This window comes from Elgaria multicarinata, chromosome 1 (assembly GCF_023053635.1).
Source record: "Elgaria multicarinata webbii isolate HBS135686 ecotype San Diego chromosome 1, rElgMul1.1.pri, whole genome shotgun sequence".
In the NCBI taxonomy this organism is placed as follows: Eukaryota; Metazoa; Chordata; class Lepidosauria; order Squamata; family Anguidae; genus Elgaria; species Elgaria multicarinata.
In genome coordinates, this window is record NC_086171.1 from 66,424,591 (window position 1) to 66,447,247 (window position 22,657).

General features: G+C 40.3%; 1 protein-coding gene across 2 annotated transcripts in view; it reads right to left on the reverse strand.

The window, feature by feature from the left end:
• Nucleotides 1-22,657, reverse strand: part of POU6F2 (POU class 6 homeobox 2) — a 362,238-nt gene that overhangs the window by 291,222 nt on the left and 48,359 nt on the right. Inside the window, exon 2 of one of the 2 annotated variants that reach the window (XM_063129575.1) lies at nucleotides 231-402. In XM_063129575.1, coding sequence (XP_062985645.1) covers nucleotides 231-402 — 172 coding nt within the window. Of the gene's footprint in view, nucleotides 1-230; nucleotides 403-22,657 lie in introns of those variants that run through there. The other variant, XM_063129585.1, reaches the window with a different exon arrangement.

Genomic DNA, 22,657 nt, shown 5'->3' on the forward strand with positions numbered 1-22,657 from the left:
TTGCAAATTGCAGCGAAAGTCGAGAATGCAATGGCATTTCTCTGCCCAAACTTTTGTCAGTCAGCAAGTGCCCACTTTCAAGCTGGAGAGAGGAAGCTGGTGCGCACTCTTCCCACGACAGAAGTTGGTTTCACCAAATATCGCCTTATCTCCTTTCTCTCCCCTCACATTCTGTGGCACCAGTGCAGAGGCAACCACACTCCAGACGCAAAATACCTAGACAGACTTACCGAAGAGCTTGCTGGGAGTGTCCTCGTTGTCATTTGATTCCACAGGCGCAAGCAGGGGCTCATTCAGCTCGTTGTCTGAAGCAGCTGCCTTGTCCTCACCTCTCAACTCTGCATTCATTTCACTCTGCAGTGACAGCAAGGGCTTACTGACTTGTCCAGCTATCATTGGATCCTAGGATGGGGGGAAAAAAGAGTGAGGGGGGGAAAGTGGCAGCTTTGGTGTGCGTATTCTGTCTCCCACTCCCTCTCTCTCTCTCTCTCTCTCTCCCTTTCTCTCTCTTACACACATACACACACACACACACACTCTCACTCTCACTCTCTCTCTCTTTCTCTTATCTCTGGCTGCTCCTGCTGTTATTGCTGGCTGCAGTCAAGTGAAGAGCTATTACAGATCCAATGAGTTTTCCATTACTCCCCACCCTATTAAAGCTCAACTAGCATGTGAGAGATTCCGGATGCTTTAGAGGAAAACTTCAGTGAAAGCTACATAACCAACACAGCTTTAATTGTGGGATGTGCTTCTTTGTATGTTTTTACACCTCACTCTTTACTTTAATGCGGTAAGGAAGGGGTTTGCTGCAAGTGTGGTCCAGCAATGTGTGTGTGTGTGTGTATATATCCTGTAGATGTCCTAGAGCTCTCTCTCAAAAAGAAAAAAACACACATTCTCACTGGCACAACATTAAATCAGAAGCAAAACAACCATGCTCACAGTACAAAAATGTTTCCATAACACTATATAGCAATAATTTAAAATTAAATAGAAGAGAAATATTTCATTTCATCACAGACAATAAAGAAAAGAAAATGAAAGGTTTACTCTTCTGTCTTTGAGTTATAAGGCTTCAAAAGTCCATAATCTCACACTTAAGCAAAGGAGAGAGAGAGAGAGAGAGAGAGAGAGAGACAAAAGAAACAAACAAAATCACATTTTAAAAAAGACAAAACTTGCGCAGGATACTTACACAATTTTTGTAATCATTCTTGTGCTTTGGACATTATAATTCCATAATGCATATAAGCAATATATATGTAAATTGTTTTTTTTTTAAGTCTCCTGATTATCTGAATCTATTTTATCTTCTCGATCAGAGGCTTTGGGGGAGAGGGGGCAGGTCAGTTATGACTTCCAAGAGCAGTCTATCATTTGCTTTGCCAGTAAACCAACGAATACTAGGGAGGTGGGGGAGGGGAAGCCAAAAAAGAAACAAGTGACCTTGTTGTGCGATCTCCCAACTATTTATTGCTAAGTTCATGCCTAAATGGTTCTTATGCAGAGAACAGGTGACCAGCGTGCAAGTAGGTTGGTTAGCATGTTCCCTCTGCCCATTCACACATTGGTCGATGGTTGCCTATGGGTTTTTTAATGTATTCATGTCTGAAAAGTGAATTTGATATGACACATGATAATCTATGAAAATGTTAATCAATACAAATAGTTTAAGCTGTCATCAAATGCACTTCTTTAGTCAATACTCATATCGCCGAAAACAATGTCACTGTCACCAGGGTTTAATTTGCACAGCACTTAAATATTGGACTCTGTGCATCAATGCACTCTTCTTCAAATACTGTAGGTAAACACATTTTCTCCCTATTTAAGGCTGAAGCACTCAGTGCACATTTAGTTCAAGCCGAATCCTCCCTTTTGAATACCTTGATAGGTCCACTGGAGGGCAAAATTAATACTTAATTGAATCTCACAGTCATCAAAATAATCAATACTTTTTTATTATTTATTCTTTACAGTCTGTTGACTGTTTCAAACCTCAGAGGAAATAGGGGGGGGGAGGATTCATGGCTTTGAAACACTGTCATTTAACAAGGTAATTTTCAGTGGGACATTAGGGGTTGTGAAACATATAATAAAACAAAAATGGTGGCTTATAATAGGAAGAAAGAAAAGAATTATATTTCTGCCATCTAACAAAACAGGATAAATAAAAAAGAAGCAACTACAGGGAGAGAGAAAGGAGGGGAGGAGGGAGGGAGGGAGACTGGCTTTTGAAGGGTTTTATCATATCAAGAGCAGAGCTGAGCTTTCATAATGCTGACATTTCTCATCCTGACAATCCTAAACAAGTGGAAAGGATGAGATCGTAGATATCATCTTTCATCACATTCCCCAGCTTAAGAACCAACATGACAGCTTCTCTTCCCTTTACACTGTTAATTACTAAATAAAATACTACTCTCTGTCAGCATTAGATTATTGCAGATAGGAACCACTAACATTACTCCATTGTTGTTGATGCTGTTGTTATTGTTTTGGGGTTGTTGTTTGTAAGTCCAATAATACCTGTCTTGAACTTTTCAGAAAATAAATGGAGCTGCTATCGACATATTTGAAATGTAATCCATTAAATCAATGATGCAAATTCACATCATTTTTAAACAAAATTGCTAGTATTTATGGTGTATTAATTAGTGTGAATTTCTAGAAATTTGGAGGTGGGGAGAACCAGGCGTTCAGGAACTTTGAATATATATATTTTTTTTAGTAATGATTTTTTACTAGCATCTATTTGACATACTACACTCAACCATCTTATTTTTTAAATTATTTGCATCTCAATCTTTATCCAAGGAAAAGTTGCCATCTGGGTTGTAAACCCATTTAATCTTTACAACAACCCTTTAAAATAGGTTAGGCTGAGAGCTAACAAGCCACATAGCTGAGTAGGAGATTTGAACCCAGGTTTCCCTGGTCCAAGACCTCATACTCTATCTACTACACATATCTGGGCTCTAACCTTGTTGCCTCCTACATCTTGTGGCAGTTCTGGTAGTGCCTGGGAACTGCTGGATAGTTCTGACCTTTAACGCTCTTCATGGACCGGGATCTGCATCTCTTAGGAGAGCATCTCTCTTAGGAGAGCATCTCTCCTGATACATTCCCTCCACCCTGAACAGATGGGAAGGACTTGCTCTAAAACCCTTTAACCAGGAAACTTAGTTCTCACAAACAACAAATGTGATGCTAATAAACCACTGTCTGAACAAACTGCCGGTAAGCGTAGAAAAGTGGTATGTTAGTGGGGAAAGCTAGGCTGGAACTGTTCTTCCTGGCTTCTAGTTTTCCGTAAGCAGGGAATTTTTTGATATGGAGGAGCCATGTGAATCACCTCCTAAAATGTAACACATTGTAGTCCAGACACCATCTCCTCCACTGATTGTCAGCAGCAGATTAAAAACTCTAATTTTAACAGTTGCATTACATATTGTAGTTTTTATTTTCAGTTATTTTATGGCTCTGGATGAAGTGGATTGTATAAATCAATACATACATCCTCCAGAACGATGCCACATATGAACCTTGTGCGCAGTTTCCATAGAACTATTTTCAAGGAAAGCCTGGGTCAACGTGTATGCCCAATACCATCATGGAAGTATCTGCTTTTGCTTTCAGAGGAAGAAGCAAAACAGGTGTAAAGGCTAGGATACACAAAGATAACTTGGACAGAGAAAACTAAGGCTGTAATCCCATAGACCAAAGATGGGGAACCTCAACATTTTAAGACTGCAACTGCCATCAGCCCCAGCCAGCATGGTTAGGGATTACAAGAGTTGTAATCTAGAGCCTTTTGAAAGGCCACAGGCCCCTGCTAAACACTCTTACCTAGGGCTGGACATCTCAGTAGACAGGCATAGGATTGGCTCTGATCAGCAACTGCACATAACAGTTTAAAAACATTTCAAGCTTGTATACATTTCTAACTACTGGATTTCTTTGTGTGTGTTTTTAAATGGTACTATCATCAGACTAATTTGTTTTTGTTTTGCTATTTAAAAAGGCTTTTGGAGTTACTGTCAATAAATACATCTTCAGACTTCTTAAGTGTTTTCAGGTAGGATGAAGCTTATAATAATTATACACAGCTAATTCATTATCGCACACATTATTAGCATGCATTGAATTAATACACTGTTACTGCCTGACGCATGGGGCAGCCCTGGCGGTGCATGGCCCATTGAAATAAACAAGATTTGAGTTGGCATACTATTTGAATGAGACTGTCACTCATTAGCAAGACCAGGAAAAGATAAAAAAAAAGTAAATTCACACTTTTTAAAAAAAATCTATCAAGGCTATCAAAGAACTGAGTTCTTTGCACTGCATTAATATTTAAAATTTGATGATGCTTTTTCAGAGCAAAATGATTGGAACATTTGTAAATCTTCACCAGATATTAATACTGTGTGAGTATTAATATCATTAATATAATATCATTCTATAATATAATACTTTATCATTAAAAGTCCTGCTGCACTTATTGTGTTCTTAGAGCTACATATTTAAATACCACAGGTACTCTTCTAGAATTGGTCTTTTTCACAGTTAATAATTTGTATGGATTCAAACAGCGACATTGTTAAATAATAAATAAATGATACAATGATGATGATGATGATGATGATAACAACAACAACAACAACAATTCCTTGCTCCCAGGACAAACCTTGTCCAAAAGAGTCAACCATGTGATGAAAGGATTAACTGGGGTGACAGACAAGATATGGAAATCGTTGGGTACAAGGAAATCTGGTGGGTGTATTTTTGGTTGAATTTGCTCGTGACACTTCTTTGGACCAAACAATTTTTTTAAAAGTATGGTCTTTAAAAGGTATGAGGAAGACAGAAATCCCAGATACGCAGAGTGGTCCTGTGTGTGGGACTCCCTTATAGTTTCTGGAGTTGTTATAAAGATTGATAAGATAATGTATGAAGCAGTATGTGAAGGCTAAATATTATTATTATTAGAAGCTCATTGCCAGCCATGCATTACTTGTTCAAATTGCCTATTCCAAGGCCAAACTACACATGAAGTTAAATGCGCCTTTGCATCTAAGGTGCATATTTTTAAAATGCAAATCACATCAGCTTGGGGGACTAATAATTAGCAGGATCAGAGCAAGCATGGAGAGGGTATCTTTAATACTTTCCTCCCCCTCTGTGATCCCCAACCATAAACATGATGACATCACACCATGATGCAGCCAATTATATTTGGATATGTGACAAAACCATGACACCCATTCAGAGTGAGGGCAGGAAGGATTGCCCTCACATTGAAAGGGTGTACACTTTTGCCCAGCTCACAATTCTCCGATTCTGCCTTAACCCTGGATGACACCCAAGTCATCTGTGGGCCATGGAATTCACCAAAGCTGAGATGCGTAAGACTTTGAAGTCACTTTCATTAAGCCTGCAGATTGCACCAATGGCTATATTGAGTGACTGTATGCATAAGTGATAGGGCTGCTTGATATGGATTCAGGAATAGAGGGGGGGGGAGGCATAGGATTGTGGGAATGAGATGCTGGAATTTGGAGCATTTGATGGGAGGCAGAAAAGAAGAAAAGCTATCAGTACCTGAACTTGGAAAAGTGACTGGTTTGTGATGGTAATGACTGGGTTATGATGAATAAGAATTGAAATCACATGATAATTGCAAATATTTAAGGACAGTTTGTGTACACCTCTGTACACATGGGGGCATGAGTGTTGGATAGTCAGATTAATTAAAACTGCAAAGTTTAAATTGCCAACAGCTCAAAGATTTAAAAAAGGCTAGGAGAAAAGCAGCCAGCTCAGTTATCACATAAATTGCATGAATCCGTAGGTACATTTGGAGTGTGGATTGAAAGGTTGGGAACAGTATCAAAATTGAAAATTGGTTTTCATCAGATGAGAATGTAAACCTTTTTTTAAAAAAATAGACTTAATTTGTATATGATAATCATAACCTGTAGAATTGGTTCTTCTAAGCCTCTGAACTAGTAGTGGGTTCCACAAGGAGCTCATGAATTTAATTGACCGTTACTAAAAATTAACCATAAAAAGTAAAATGTGGAAGAGGTGATTAAGTACCTAAATAAGAAAACCAAAATCCCACCATTTAATGGCCTTTTCTAAATTATTATTTGTGGTTCTTTCTTTCCTTCGCAAAACTCTGGAGAAAGTTGTCTCTTCATTCACTTCTCTTGACACCTGATGACTTTTATCCTGGTATTTCTCTGAGTGTGTGATGAACAAAACTGCTGACGTTTGATTTAAAAAAAAACTTTTCTCTTGAGCCAATCTCCATCAATCAACCATATTCTCCTTCTGTAGCATCTTATGCCAGAATCTGGTGTCTCCAACATTTTTCTTTTTCCAAACACCCAACTGTATGGTTCTTTTGAGGGATTTATTTCATCATATTCCCATAACTATGAATTAGTACTTGTCTGTAACTGTCCAGAGATATCCATCCCTAATTCCAAGTTCCTGAAATCCAGAAATGGATTCCAGCTGGAATGTTTGGATTCGTCATGACATTTGTCATGTATACTGCATTATGTACGTGCAAATTTCCTTGATGTCAAGCCACTGAGAAGCAGCTCAGGAAGTTCAGCAACATGGAAGATGACCTGTTGAGACTGTAACCTCAGGACCTGAATGAGCAGCTTGAGCCCCCTGGGTGACCAACTTACCAACTACCAAGGATTCCATGCTCCTTTGGAAATTCTTGCTAGATATATCAACATCAGGTAAAAACCTATACAACATAATAGAAGCAAAAGCTTTCAGGCTGGAGTACAGACCTTTTAAGACATGGCTGGGCAACTTATGGACCTCCAGACATTTTGGCTTACAACTTCTATCATCCCTCACCACTGGCTATGCTGACTAGGGCTGATGGGAATTATAGGCGAAAATATCTAGAGGGCCACAAGTTGCCCACCTGTTTTAAGTCTTGTCCACTGTGGGTTTGGAACAGTCTTCAGGGCCCAATCCTAGTTATCAGCTATCCTCTAGCTCACTGCATCAAGTTTTCTGCTGATCCATGGAGTTGTCCAGAGTCTGGTAGATCTTCTGTTTGACCTGAAATCTTCTCTGTCTTCAGCATGCTCCCAAACTGTCTCCTTTACAGAAGCCATTTACATAGCACTACAATTCTGGAAAACCCCAAGCCCCATTTTTATACAAATGGAGGCTTGCTAAGGGGACAGGCAGCTGCCAGCCACTTGTGGACTGCACAGTGCTCGACAAATGGGTCTGATAAGTGGTGGCAGCTTGGCAAGCATGGTCCAAGAGGCCAAGCAGAGGGGGAGTCTACCAAACTCCACCCCCTCTCAGACTCCCACAGTATCCCTACTTCTTGCTTCCATTGCCAAGTTCTAGTTACCACTGCCGCCTCTCATCTGTACACACCCTCAGACAAACCTCAGTAGACCAAGCCTGGTACCCGTGGGGACCAAGTGGCTGAAACAAGACACTCAGCGGTATAGTGAAGTATGGGATGTTTGCAAAATAATAAGAATAAGATATTGTGAGGGTAGAACATAGGACAACTATAAAACAATAGATTTTCTGGGTGTGTGTGTGTGTGTGTGTGTTTAATGAAAATCAAATTCAGTGACAGCATTGAATATTTTTGTAGAACCGACAGAATGTTCAGTATAATATATGAAGAGGCATTACAATATGAGTGGTATCACATTACTAGATGCTTTCACGATGCTACCCTCCTTTTACCGCTATTGCAGCAATCTTGACTAGCGTCAACATTTCTGCACATGGGTGTGCTGTGTTCCACATCCTTCTTTTTCCATTCACACTTCCAAATACCTGGTTAGGATGTCACTACCAACACAATGTACCAACAAGTATAGATCAAAGGTTTGCATCATCTTTTCAGCAGAAAACTGACCCTTTGTACAAGTTCTTTAATATTTTCTTAAAAGAGATCTCCACTCTCCACTTCTAAGGTGTAGAATTCTACACCTTGGAAATAGAACTTTTAATATTTCTTTCTCAACATTTTACTGCTTTACAGTGTCAGTTGCTGTGACTGGTTTCAGAATTATTATGATCTTTCCTCTGAGGAATTAATACTTACTGTCATCACTTCCCACTTTGATTACTTCATGTAGAGAATTTTTAGGCCCTTCCAAACCTACCAGTTTCTAACCTCAAGGGGATTTCTAACTCTACTGCCAAGCTAATTCCTCTTACTGCAGAAGAACTGTATTATCCTTCCTTCTCCCACTCAATTCCTTGTCAGCATCACCAGCTTTTTATTCTTTTTGGCATTAATTTAAAAAGTATACTAGCAACTTCTACAAAAACAAATAAATCTCATTGGGCTGAGACACATCCTGCCTTCCAATGCCACCTTAAAAACTTTTACTTATCTTCATCTTACTATTTATGTTCTCTTTTCCTGACAAAACTAGAAACACATTCTGACAAAAGAACACCTTGGGTGATATTTTAGTATCATTGTAATCACTTTCCAAATACATTTCTGTTTTTTGTTTTTTGTTTTTTTAAAAGGAAAGGGCTATGTTCTTCTTTTCATCTTTCTAGAAATTATAAAAATAGGGTGTGCTAAGCCTAAAAATTAATGCTAGGGACCTTTAATCACATCCAAATTGAAAATGTGTCAAATCCATGGCCCTTTTTACACCTAAGGATTATCCCAGGAAAATGGAGGGATCGTCCCTTCCTGCTCCCGGGATGTATTATTTGGATGTGTTATTTGGATGCACAGGGATGATCCCAGGATGATCCTCTGGCACTTAGGGAAACAGACACACCTTTTTATGTTGCCCCTGCTAAAATGCAGCAACCAATGCGCTGCCTGCCAGTGTCCCATATATCTGTTGACTTCAACCATGTCTCTCCCCAGTTTGCCTCCAATACCTTAATTTATGAAGGAGAGAGAGAGAGAAAGCATAGCTTTCTAGCTTGGGGAAAACTAACATATAGACCTGGGTACCATGAATAAACCTATGTTACTACATCACAAAGCAACACCCTAATTTCCCAAGTGGGTTCACACTTGGGAATGAAGTACAAGGTTGTAGGCCCTGAAGATTGTATGGGATGATCCTGTATCATCCCTGTATCTCCCTGAAGATTGGGACCTTAATGTGAGTAACCATCAGCAACCAATGCTTCAATCCTCTCCTTCATAAGCTATTTCAATCCAATTCCTTTCACATCCACCAAAGGTTTAAAATAATGGTTCAGAAGACACTTTAAACCCTGCTGGTTAAGGCTAACCGTGGCTTAAAATGTTGTGTGTGACAGCATGGTTTGCGGTTAGCGCTAGCCCCAGAGAACCACAGTTTCGCTAACCTCAGAGCCTGAAGTGTAGTCTGAGCAGGTGCACTGTGGTCAACCAGCTGATGTATTCAATGGTTACTGACAGATCTAATAGCACATTCTACCCGTATCATCTGATGGTTTTTAAATTTTGTATATTTTTTAATGTTTACTGTTTTTAGCTTTTGTGAACTACCCAGAGAGCTTCGGCTGTGGGGCAGTATATAAATGTAATTAATTAAATCAAACATACCACCACTAGAGTGTTTACCTACTCATTGACCATGTTCAGACAACACACTAAAATAGGTGGTTAGTAATTTTGAATGAAATATTATTGCTTAGTGCATCATGTGAACCATTACTTAGCACGTCATGTGAACCATTACTAACCATGGTGGCTACATAACTACGATTTAGACACGCTCACTCACCATTTACTACAAAAGGGCTAGCAGCCTAACCATGGCTTAGAACAGGCCCATTTATTGTGAACCACCCAGAGAGCTCAGTGAACTGCCCAGAGACCTTCAGTTATTGGGCAGCATAGAAATGTAATAAATGTGTATACACAGACACCTTTCCCCCAGTTCCAGACCAGAAGGATCTCAGCTGACCACACACAATGTGTATGCCCTGAATGTTTTTCTATGTGCCTTTATTGGGGCTTGGTTGGAGTGAGGGCCCTTCCCTTTCCAGGGCTTTCCCCTTCTCAAAGTGGAGAGCTCCTTAGCCTGTTCCTTGGCCTCATCATTTTTTAAGGTATACTATACATCCTTACCAAATGCACCTAGCCTTTCCTTCTTCCTTTAATCTACTTGCTTCTTGGCCCATATAAACGTATGTGTGCCAATCTCTGCCATCCTTTTTGTGTTTTAGCATTATTTTGTACGTTACCACAGTGGTGTGGTAAAACCCCCCCCCCAAAAAAATGCTTCCACATGGCAGTGTCTCCATGGCATTGCAACTAAGTTTATTATATGAAGTGGCATAATCACATAGAAAGTCTTCAAATCAGCATGGAGCCTTTCTTTGTGAGTATGCTGATTTCACATGGTTGCAAAGGTTCCCTTCTTCCAATGGAAGAAGTTTCCATTGTCAGGTAAAGATTTCTTCTATTGGAGGAAAGGAATCTTGGATCCAGCACAATTTATTTAAATCTTTATCCCTGGAAGAAAAGCATTTTCCTCAAAAAGCATTGAGACTTGAGATTTTCCAATAAATATTTTCCTCCTCTTTCAGTACTACACATGTTCCTGTTAATCCACACAATGAGGCTCCTTATGTACATTACAGCAACCACATGGAGACCCCACTATGATGAAGCTTTTTTTCCCATTGGCAACCATCCATGCCTGTCTTGATAATGTGTGAAATCGCTCTGACTCTCATTACGAAAACATAGTAGTTTTAACAATAGACATGCTGTCTTAAAATAAAAGTTTAGGAACCCCTGTTCCAGAATTGTGCCATTTTCCTTACAAGGAACACCTGTTAAATATCACAAAATTAGTCTAGATAACTGTTTTGGATTGATTTTGTAATATTAAGAGGAAAGGAACCTCTCGTTCAAGCACTGAGACATTGCTGACTCTTGGAGGGACGCCAGCTTTAACTGACATTTTCTTGGCAGGCCTTATAGCGGGGTGGTTTGCCGTTGCCTTCCCCAGCCGTTATTACCTTTCCCCCAGCTAACTGGGTACTCATTTTACCGACCTCGGAAGGATGGAAGGCTGAGTCGACCCGAGCCAGCTGCCTGAAACCAGCTTCCGCTGGGATCGAACTCAGGCCGTGGGGAGTGTTCCAGCTGCAGAAACTGCTGCTTTACCGCTCTGCGCCACACGAGGCTCATTTGTAATATTAAAGTACCCTTTAATATGTGTAAGCCCTGCATGTGGCACAAACAGCACATTACTGTAGACTGTTGTGACATGAAAATTATTGACCTTTTTGTAGGTAATTACACATTCCAGATTACCAATCAGCAATAAGGAAATATTATGGTAAGAGAGACAATTTCTAATTATTCATGTTTGGTTCCTGTTTTCTGTTATTATTTTATAAAAGCTCTTATACACAGTATTTTAATTGAGAAACAAATTGGTGATCTATTCAAAACAAAAATATGCAGGTTTCATTATTATTCTTTCCCCATTATACCGTTCTTATTTGCAAAAACTGGCAAATGGCTCAAATTGTTCAACTTTACCATTTAAGAGTAACTAGCACAATTCTCCTTAGATTAGATAAAGTGGGTCTTTTGTTTATCTGAAAAAAGCAAATCAGTCCTGCCACTGTATGTTCCTTGCTTTGATAATTTCATATTTTGGTCTTAAAAGAGGGCTGTTTATATGTTCATTTGAACAACTGGTCATTTCCCCATTCATATCAACAAAGCAGGATCTCACCGAAGTCTGGGAATCTAATTTGTGCATGGTGAAGAAAAACAATTGGAAAGAATGGTTCTGATCTTCCTGCTACTAAAGCAAGTAGCAACATTTTCATTTTTTTTAAAAAAAGTGCAGGATTGCACTTAATGGCATTGTGCTAGCTTTCGGTTGTTTTAATATAGGTTTCTATCATGTTTCATAAAAGCAAACATCAAACATTCAGAGATTTGAGCATCCCATTGACAACCGAGCATACAAATATGTGACCCCCACTATACACAGTAATAGCCTTTCATTCAGAGGGAAAGTTCCATCAAGCACTTTTATCAGACATATAGAAGTCTGTTCTCTTTGGTCTGCCATTGGCTCAGACACTAACTGGCTATTAGGCATTGCTCAGAACATTTACATTATTTGTGGGAAATGTATATAATTTGATTCCTAAAATATATATATCAAAAAATCAAACATGGAACCCTCCCATATGGATGTTTCATATAAATAGAAATCTGAGAGCATTATTTGGAACCAGCTTTGACAATGATTTCTCTTGCACTGGACATTTAGCTGTCAAGTGCCACAAGATTTCAAAAACCCCAAATAACCTCCCACCTCCACACACACCCCATAACATCAATCAACATTTTAGGCTGAACACACTTACATGGGAATAAGTTCTGTTGTTCTCAATGCAGCTTACTTCTGAGTAGACAGTTAAGTTTGCACTGTTTCCTAACCTGCTCTAGCATATCTCTAGTATGTTTATCCTAAAGTGGAATCATATCAACTACCATCAGATGTCAGGGAACAGTAAGAAGTAGAAATAGCTAGTACTGGCTATGGCTACAGGAGCAGAAATTGATACAGTAGGTAGTAGTAACAGTATCAGCAGCAGCAGTGGGTGTAAAGTATATAGTGGTAATAGCAATAACAGCAGGAATAGCATTACATTCAATAGATAGAAGAAGTGATAATATTGTAGTAATGTATGGATTGCATACTGCATAGATCCTATTCCCAGCTATTAGATGTTACAAGTGGTAGTTCAAATCTTCTCAAAGAATTTTGGGTGAAATTGTTTTGGCTCGGAAATAAAACTGAACTTGGATTGACTCTAAAAACAGCAACAATAACAACAACAACAACAACAACAACAACAACAACAACAGGTAATCTGGAATCTGCATTGATTTCTGCTTGTTTCTGGCTTTTTTATTGGACTGGTTTGGCCAGTTATGACACAGTCTTCCAATCAAAAAAAGGGGTAGTACAATTTTTTTTAAAAGTAATGTGTTCTGGGGGCCTTTATTTGAAACTACTGACAAGGGAATTGAAAAATAATGATGGACATCAATAAATATCCAAAATGTAAAGATTACTGGAAACCACAAAGGAATCTTGAGGATCCCTCATGTATTCAGTGAAAAACTAGAAATAGGGAAACAGCTCACTAATTATAGACATTTACTAAGAGGAATGATCAACATTCACTAGCAGAGCTCTACAATTCCAGACATTCACCGAATGCATGCAGGATTGTTAACAATTTCCTTGTTGGCAGCCTCTGCATTTGTAATATTTGCTGTGAATACAAACATACATTTTGCATTCATAAATAGGATATTTCAAAAATAAAACAGCTACAGACATCCATAATGCAACTGAAATAAAATAAAGCAATCCATGTGATTATTGCTCTTGAGACAGAGGACTCAATATCCAAGCTCGCCACCCATTCAAATGCCTCTTGGCCCATCTAGCTGATGATGTCCCTCTTGGTTGGTAGTACAGGAGATGGAAAGGCTCTTGGATCAACTCCCCACCACCACATCTCCTTTCCACCCTCCCTGTATCTTCTTCCCAGGTTGCTGTTGCGATCTTGGAAAGAGGAACTGCTGTGGAACTTTCCATACCACCTCAGAAGGGGGAAGAATGAGGTGTGTGTGTGGGGGGGGGAGATCCACAGTTGGATCTCCTATTCCATGTTCATAGTTCTGCCTACATGCATGTAGGAGGAGTTCTGCCACATCTTATGGTGCCCCAGATGTTGTCTATGGACCATAGGATTGCTCTGTGAACCATATATATATATATATATATATATATATATATATATATATATATATTTCTGAATATCCAGATCTTACAAATATTTGAAATATTTAATGACATTAGGATTTTATATTTTGTTATTAAATATGGTATGATCATTCTTTGCTTTCTAATTAGCATATCTTGTATCAATGCAGTAAACATTCTATGACAAAAGCAATAATATTCTATTGCAAAGGCAATAATAACTTTTTCAACACTTTCCGCCCCCCTAGAATCCAACCAATATCACATCCAATGAGTTTTGTCAGGGAATAGGGTACTTCCTCACCCATCCCAGTCCCTGACAAAAGTCATCCCAACCCAGACCCCTGGGTGACAGTGCCATTCTCACTCTTGCTATAGGAGAAAATGCGGGAATGTGAAATAATAACCATCTTCATGCATTCTTAGTAATCATATCTAACAGTCTGTCTTTAACATTATCACTGTAGATAATAAAATGTTCTGCAATAAAGTGATATAAAGATCTAGTGCTGAAATGCCAGTGCAACTAGGAGTGGGATTAAGGGTTCCAATCCCAAATGGTGACCTTGGGCTGCCTCCTGTGCCAGTGTATTGTGGCAGCAGTTTCCACTGTCCTTGCATGGAAATATAAGAGCATACAAAGTAAATAAAATAAATAAATAAATAAAAATACTTAAATAAATACAAAGTGCCATGCTGCATCAGCCCGAGGGTCCATCTAGTCCAGCACTCTTTTCACACAGTTGCCAACCAGCTGTCGATCAGGGACCAACAAAACAGTATGTGGTGCAACAGCAACTGGCACCAGCAACTGGCGCACACAGGCTTACTGCTTCGGATACTGGAAAGCAAGATTATCTGGGAAATGGTTACAATAATGCCCTTTAAACAACTTAAAATCTGATTTGGTGGCACTAGTGCTACCTTTTTATTTATAAGAGTCAAAGTTTTGCTTGAGATGATTGGCACACTTGGAAACTTCTTCCTTACCGTCTAGATACAAGACCACGCTTTAAGCTATGGCAACAGAGACCACTCTGTCACTGAGGCTAAAGCATATTAATAGGATCTGTCTGTTAGTCGTGAAATCACGTTGATGGGCAATTACATCAAAACAACACCTTGTGGAAAGTTGTCATCAGGCCTTCAGTTTAAAGATTGCAAGTCAATAAATTATATCATAGTCATTGACAACACTGTTTTACTTGTTTGGTTTCCAGTTTCCTGTAATAACAGCTTCAATGGATTTGGAAACTGCTCTTCTTTAATTCTAAGTACTTTCCTCCAGTGAGGCCTGGGAGACTGATCCTGATATGGGTCTTTCTTACAGAATCAGCACCCCACCAGAAGGGAGTGTGTTGTTTCTATGAGAAAACCCCACATGAAAACTGTGGCAAAACCCCACCACCATCTTCTACTGCTCCTTTATTCCTTTCCTGAATCAAAGGACTCAGGTGCAGGTGTCAAGGGGTTTGGAATGCTGCAACCCTGTGACGCAACCCTGTGACACACCCTTCTCTTCTTAGGCCCCACAGCTATACAGCTCAGCACCCTAGCCCCAAAGTCTCCCTTCCACTGCAACCATAAACCCCCTTCCCAGGTACTCCAAGGACCACCCCAGTTAGATTGAAATATAATTTATATAGCAAGTAGAATGTTCAGGTACAAAAGATTAATGGTTCCCTCAGTTCAAAAGTGTGATGGTTACAAAGCACAATGCATAATGGTTTCAGTCAGTAATCTGTCTTAAACATTTCAAAATATAACTTCAGGTTCTCCTGCCTACTCTACCCCTTGTGGCTACACTATTCTCTTTCCCACACACTAATCCACTAAAACAACAAAGCACACAGTCCCTTCCTATCTCTAGAATCTCAAATCTCTCAGTCTCTATCTCTCACCAGTCAGCAGAACTATATATACCACACAGACCTCCGACTCCTCCCATTCTCCCACAGCCAATCCAGGCACTCCACACAAACATCCAGTCAGCACTCTCCTTCCATCCGACACTCACTTTCCCTCTATGACTTTAGGCTTACCAATCTGCTATAAATACAAACACAGTGAGTACATTCTTTCATCTTCTCAATAATTATATTAATAATAAACCTTAATAGCAACCTTAACAGAGTATAATGCAGTAGAACATCACAAAAACCTCATCCAGTTACAGGACTTTCAATAGTATAAATACCAGTGGGCTGATCCCACCGGAAAGGGGCTTCCATAGCATGGCCAGAAAGTATGAAACTAGCAGAATTGTTAATGAAAAATCAGGCCAATATCTTATTGTCATATTTCTTTGGCTGTTGTGTTTTACTTATGTTTTTAATTTATTTGTTTTTTTATGTTGTGTTTTAATAAAGATTTTGTTTTAATTCCATTTTTTATTGTTAGCTATATTGAGTGCCATTCTTTGGTAGAATGTTGGGATGCAAATTACAAATATCAATATCTACAGATGCTTAAGCCTCCCTGGGTAGATAACAATTTATCAAGTGGTTATTTGCCATAGAGTGTATGCAACCACTTAATGATGATGATGATTTCATTTAGTTTTTTCTATCCCGCCTTTCTGCTCGAAGCACAAGGCAGCTTAGAACATAATTATACAAAATACAAAATGTAACTAAAATGGAATTGCAGCAATTTAAAACAGATAACACTGCAAGTTAAACAGCAGCTGCTGTAAAATTCACATTGAAATCAAATTATCATCTGCCAGTTAGTAAATAAAACAGTATCACACATGTACAGATCTGAGCTAAAATATGTGATAAAGTGATTAACTATATTAATTTAGTACATATTTCACATGAACCAGATTGTCTTTGTCTATCAGGTGTTTAAGATACGTAATTAAATACATACATAAATGACCACATTACAAACAAACAAACAAAAATCCTGAAAGTGAGACACTGTTACGATTCTTCCACAGTCAATAAAAAGGTTAATTTGGTACACACACAGTACAAAACACCCTGTGGGAAGCTTCTAACACAAAGCCACCCAACTCTCATTTCCAGATCTCAAACATAGGAGAAAAGCCCAGGCCTGTCCATGGTCCTTACAGATGAACTCCAGGGCAGTGAACGACATGCAGACAAATGATCAATGAGGTGTTAGAAGATCTGTGTTTACCAACATTGTCTATTGGGGGATGAGAAGATGGAGCCTGGGGCTTCAAAAGATTGTTTTGTGGCTGAATAAAAACAGGAAAATAAATAGTAAGGGGTGGAAGTTGGGTCACTAAAGGAAAGGCTGACCTCTACTGTTTGCCCCTGAGGACCTCATCAGTCAGTACATGCTGCCCTGTCTTCCTTAGCAACCAGCTTTTGCCAACCAGCTTTTGTCAGCATAGGATCCTAGCTGCCCTATATTGGTGGCCTCTGCCTGAACAAGCCAGTCAAGATCGCCTTCCTTATCAGCCTTCTTGAGTCCTGAAAGATTATCTAGCCTGATTTGAACTGTTGTGCCAAAACAATAGGGCAGGGGAAGGCACAGACTTTCAACAGGACATTGACAAGGCACTTAGACAGGTTCGTGCAACCACCCCAGTATTGGATCCTTGCACCTCTTGGCTAATAAAAGCAAGCAGGGATAGAACAGCCAGCTGGGCCAGGATGTGATTAATGGCTCTTTGCAAGAGGGAGTGGTCCTGGACCGCCTGAAAGAGGCGGTAGTGAGACCACTCATGAACAAATCTTTCCGGGACCCAGAAAATCTTAATAACAATAGGCCAGTTGTGAATGTTCCATTCCTGGGCAAGGTCCTTGAGCAGGTGGTTGTGAGCCATCTCCAGATGCTCTTGGATGAGACCAATTATCTGGATCCATTTCAGTCAGGTTTCAGGCCTGGCTTTGGTATGGAAACATCCTTGATCGTTCTGTATGATGACCTATGCCAGGAGAAAGACAGGAGGAGTGTGACTCTGTTGATCTCTCAGCGGTTTTTGATACCATCGACCATGGTATCCTTCTGGGACTGAGTTGGAAGTGGGAGGTACTCAAAATTTATCTCTGATTTTGATTCGTGGCTGTCCTTTTTCCTCTCTGACAACTGTCCTACTCTTATCCTGGGTGATTTCAACATTCATGTGGATGACCCTCAAGATGCTGCAGCTCTACGATTTCGCTCATTATCTTCCTCTTATGATCTTAAGCTTTGGTCTGATGCACCCACACATTCCCTTGGACACTGTCTGGATCTTGTTCTCACTCGGAATTGCTCTGTGTTGGACTTTTCTACTGCTCACTTTCCGCTGTCAGATCATCACCTAGTTTCTTTCAATATTACTCATAATCCTCCTCCTTCACGTCCCGCTTCTCGCTCTTGTCGTGACTTGCAATCTATCAATTACGAGGCTTTTTCCCAGTCCCTAGCCTCCTCCCTTCCTTCTGTCTGTTCAGCTGTCTCCTTGGACTCAGCTGTCTCCTTCTTTAATTCCTCCTTATCTTCAACTCTTGATAATCTTGCTCCATCTACAACTCGGATAGTTCGCCCTTCTCAACCCCAACCGTGGCTCACCTCTTCCCTCCGCTACCTTCGCTCTTGTTCCCGGGCAGCTGAACGCCTTTGGCGTAAGACCAGGGACCGGGCAGACTTTGTCCATTACAAATTTGTACTTTCCTCTTTCTCTTCTGCCATCTCACTGGCCAAACAGCAGTACTACTCAACGCTGATCCAGTCAAATGCTAGGCATCCTCAGCGGCTCTTTGCGTCCTTCAATTCTCTTCTGAAGCCTAATCCGCCATCTCTCCCCGCCTCTCTGTCTGCTAACAACTTTGCCTCTTTTTTCAATGCTAAAATCCAAACTATCCGCTCTGATCTGGCCAGCTCTGCTCCTCTTCCAGTTCCTGTTCCTCATCTGTCAGCTCCTCCTGCAAATTTCTCTGCGTTTCCTTCGGTCTCTGCGGATGAACTGTCTACAATACTGCGCTCTTCGAAGCCTTCCACTTGTTCTCGTGATCCGATTCCTTCTCGCGTCTTTATTAATCTTATTCCTGCTATCCTCCCTTCCTTGCTACATATTATTAATCTTTCTCTGTCCTCTGGTTCATTTCCTTCTGCTTTTAAACATGCTACAGTCTCTCCCATTCTCAAGAAACCTACTCTTGATAGGCTATCTCTGTCTAACTACCGACCTGTCTCTTTGTTGCCGTTTGTTTCAAAGATCCTGGAGCGTGCGGTCTACTCTCGCTGTCTTGACTTTCTTTCTAGTAACTCTGCTTTGGATCCATTTCAATCTGGATTCCGTCCTCTGCATTCCACCGAAACAGCCCTTACTAAGATCACCAATGATCTCCTTACTGCCAAGTCTAAAGGCCATTATTCCGTTCTTATTCTCCTTGATCTAACTGCAGCCTTTGACACGGTTGATCATGATCTTCTCTTAGATTCCCTTCATGACCTTGGATTTTGTGGCTCTGTCTATAACTGGTTTGCCTCCTATCTAGCGGGTCGCTCTTTCAGCGTGTTGACTAATGGCAGCTCGTCTTCCTCCTTTCCCCTTTCAGTAGGGGTTCCGCAAGGCTCGGTGCTTGGCCCGTTGTTGTTTTCCTTATACATGTTGCCCTTGGGCAAGCTTATTCAATCTCATGGTCTCCAATATCATCTGTACGCCGATGATACACAACTATATCTGTCATCTCCGGAACTTTCTCCTGATGTTCACGATCGTATCTCGGCATGTCTTTCAGATATCTCAGCTTGGCTGCTTCATCGTCGCTTGAAGCTTAACATGGCAAAGACTGAACTGCTTGTTTTCCTCCTAAACCTTCTCCTCATCTCTCATTCTCTCTTACTGTCAATGATGTTACGCTTACTCCGGTCAAGGAAGCTCGTAGCCTTGGCTTTATCTTCGACTCCTCGCTCTCCTTTATTCCTCATATTGAGGCAGTAGCTAAATCTTGTCGATTTTTCCTGTATAATATTGCCAGGATTCGATCATTTTTGTCTGTCTCTTCTGCCAAGACGCTTGTTCATGCACTGGTTATTTCACGGTTGGACTACTGCAACCTTCTTCTCTCTGGCCTTCCTTCTTCTCACATCAGCCCGTTGGTTTCTGTTCACCACTCTGCCGCAAAGATGATCTTCTTAGCACGCCGCTCCGACCATGTTACTCCGCTTCTGAAATCTCTTCATTGGCTTCCAATTCACTTCAGAATCCATTATAAACTTCTCCTGTTAACCTTCAAAGCTTTTCACGGTCTAGCTCCTTCCTATCTCTCCTCTCTCATCTCACACTATTGCCCCGCTCGTGCTCTTCGCTCCTCTGATGCCATGTTTCTCGCCTGCCCAAGGGCCTCTACTTCCCTTGCTCGGCTTCGTCCATTTTCGTCTGCTGCCCCTTACGCCTGGAACGCTCTTCCTGAACATTTAAGAACTACAAGTTCAACCACAGCTTTTAAAGCTCAACTAAAAACTTTTCTTTTTCCTAAAGCTTTTAAAACTTGATGTTGTGCAGACTTCTACTGTTACTTTCTACTGTTAGTTTTTCCCTACCCTGTGCCTGCTTACCCTTCCCTGTACCTGTTGGCATTCTCTTCCCCTCCTTATTGTTTTACTATGATTTTATTAGATTGTAAGCCTATGCGGCAGAGTCTTGCTATTTACTGTTTTACTCTGTACAGCACCATGTACATTGATGGTGCTATATAAATAAATAATAATAATAATAATAATAATAATAATACTGCACTGTACTGGTTCTGGTCTGACTTGGTGAATCAGCTCCAGAAGGTGTCCCCCATACTGTTCAACATCTACATGAAACCATTGAGTGCAGTCATCTGGAGTTTGGGAGCGTATTGTCATCAGTACGCTGATGACACACAGCTCTATTTCTCCTTCTCATCTTCATCAGGTGAGGCTGTGGATGTGTTGAACCAGTGCCTGGCTGCAACAATGGACTGGATGAGGACTAATAAACTAAAATTCAATCCAGACAAGACTGAGATGCTGTTAGTGGGTGGTTCTTCTGACCAGATGGAGGGTGTTCAACCTGTTCAGGATAGGGTTACACTCCCCCTGAAGGAGCAGGTTCATAGCTTGGGGATTCTCCTACAACCATCTCTGTCACTTGAGGCTTAAGTGACCTTGGTGACAAGGGTGCCTTCGACCAACTTTGGTTGGTGGCCCAGGTACACCCTTGTCTGGATAGGGGTAACCTGGCTTCAGTTTCTAAGCTCTAAGGGTTATTTGTTTCTTAAAACCCATAACTTATAATTAATTTAACTGTGTCTGTGAGGTTGAAACCTGAAGTGAACAGGCCCCTCCCTCAAGGGACTTGGGGTTCACCATGGCAGGAGCTGTACCTAGAGGCCAGGGCAGGCCTAATGTGTACAACTCTGACAGCTGTGTAAGTTTGCTTGATGGCTTCTTTGTATCAACCTAAAGGCAATTCCAACCTATGTGAAGCTAGATGCATTTGCTAGTTTAGTTATCAATCAGATTTATATACTGCTTTGCACATAGTTTCCACCAGATTTGGTGTCAATCCTGTGCATCAGGCCTACTCAAGAGACTAAAGAGACTTCAATTTATTTCCACCATTGATCTTATAAAGGGGTATTGACAGATCCCTTTCACACCAAAGCCCAAACAGAAATGGCCTTCTCTACTCTATTGGGCCTATTTTGGTTTACAAATGTTTTAAAATGTATTATTATTATTATTATTATTATCATCATCATCATCATCATCATCATCATCATCATGATTCTAGGTTATGTTGTATTTTAACTTGAACAGCTTAGGAATTTTAATAGATTAAGCAGTAGAAAACTATTATGTATAAATAATAAAGAAAATAAATAAAGATGTTTTTTAAGCTCCACGCAGTTGCTGCTACCATCCAAAGACTAATGGATATACTGTTGGGCCCAATCAGTCATGTTGCTTCTGGATATATAGAGGACATGATAGTGTTAGGTGAATCCTGGGCCAAACACATTATCTATCTTTATGGGTGTAAACAGAATTGCTTCATGCTGGATTGACAGTGAATGTTGACAAAACATTTTATGGGCTGCCACCAGTTCCAATATTTCAGCTTCATTTTGGGTAATGGGAGGGTAAAAACCATAGAGAATAACATGAAGTTTTTAGCTGCCATGGCCATCCCTCATATCAAGAAAGAGGTGCAACCATTTCTGAGACTGGCCTGTTATATTATTCCATACCCTCTATTTAAAAACTCACTAAGAAGCAGTAGCCCTCCACAGTAAACCAGGGCCAGTTCTACACCAAGCAGAATATGACACTTTGAAAGCGGTTTGAAAACAGTATATGGAATGTGTCTTGGGCCCCAACAGTTGTCAATGCCATTATAAACTGTTATAAAGCAGTAGTGTAGATCCTGCCTAGACTATTGCTTATAATGTGGCTTCCTAGTCACTGAACAACTGTGTCATAGCCTCATTTTACAGAATCTCAACTTCAACCAGCCTTTTATCGTATACTGCTGCACTAACAATGGGAACAGGAGCTTTGCTACAAGAAGAGTTTTGAGGATAGAAATCCCCTAGTCCTTGATAGAAGCCAAAATTGTTGCCTGAGAACAGGCATCTTGCACTATATATAGGTTTACTGAGCCACCATCAACGCACTAACTTATGGTCTATTAGGATGTCTGATTATGCCTCCCCATAATAACTTACCCAGTTGAAGATGGTACCTGTCTCTGCAGCCCTATTCTTATGATCTCATTCATTAGGCAGTCAAGCTCTTATTAACACTTATTCTCAACAGCTAATATCTTAAGGGAGAGGAAGTTATCTTAAATTGTCATTTTACTGGGGAGCGGGAAGCATGTTTAACATGTAGTTCCAGCCTGAGGCTGTGCTCTGGAT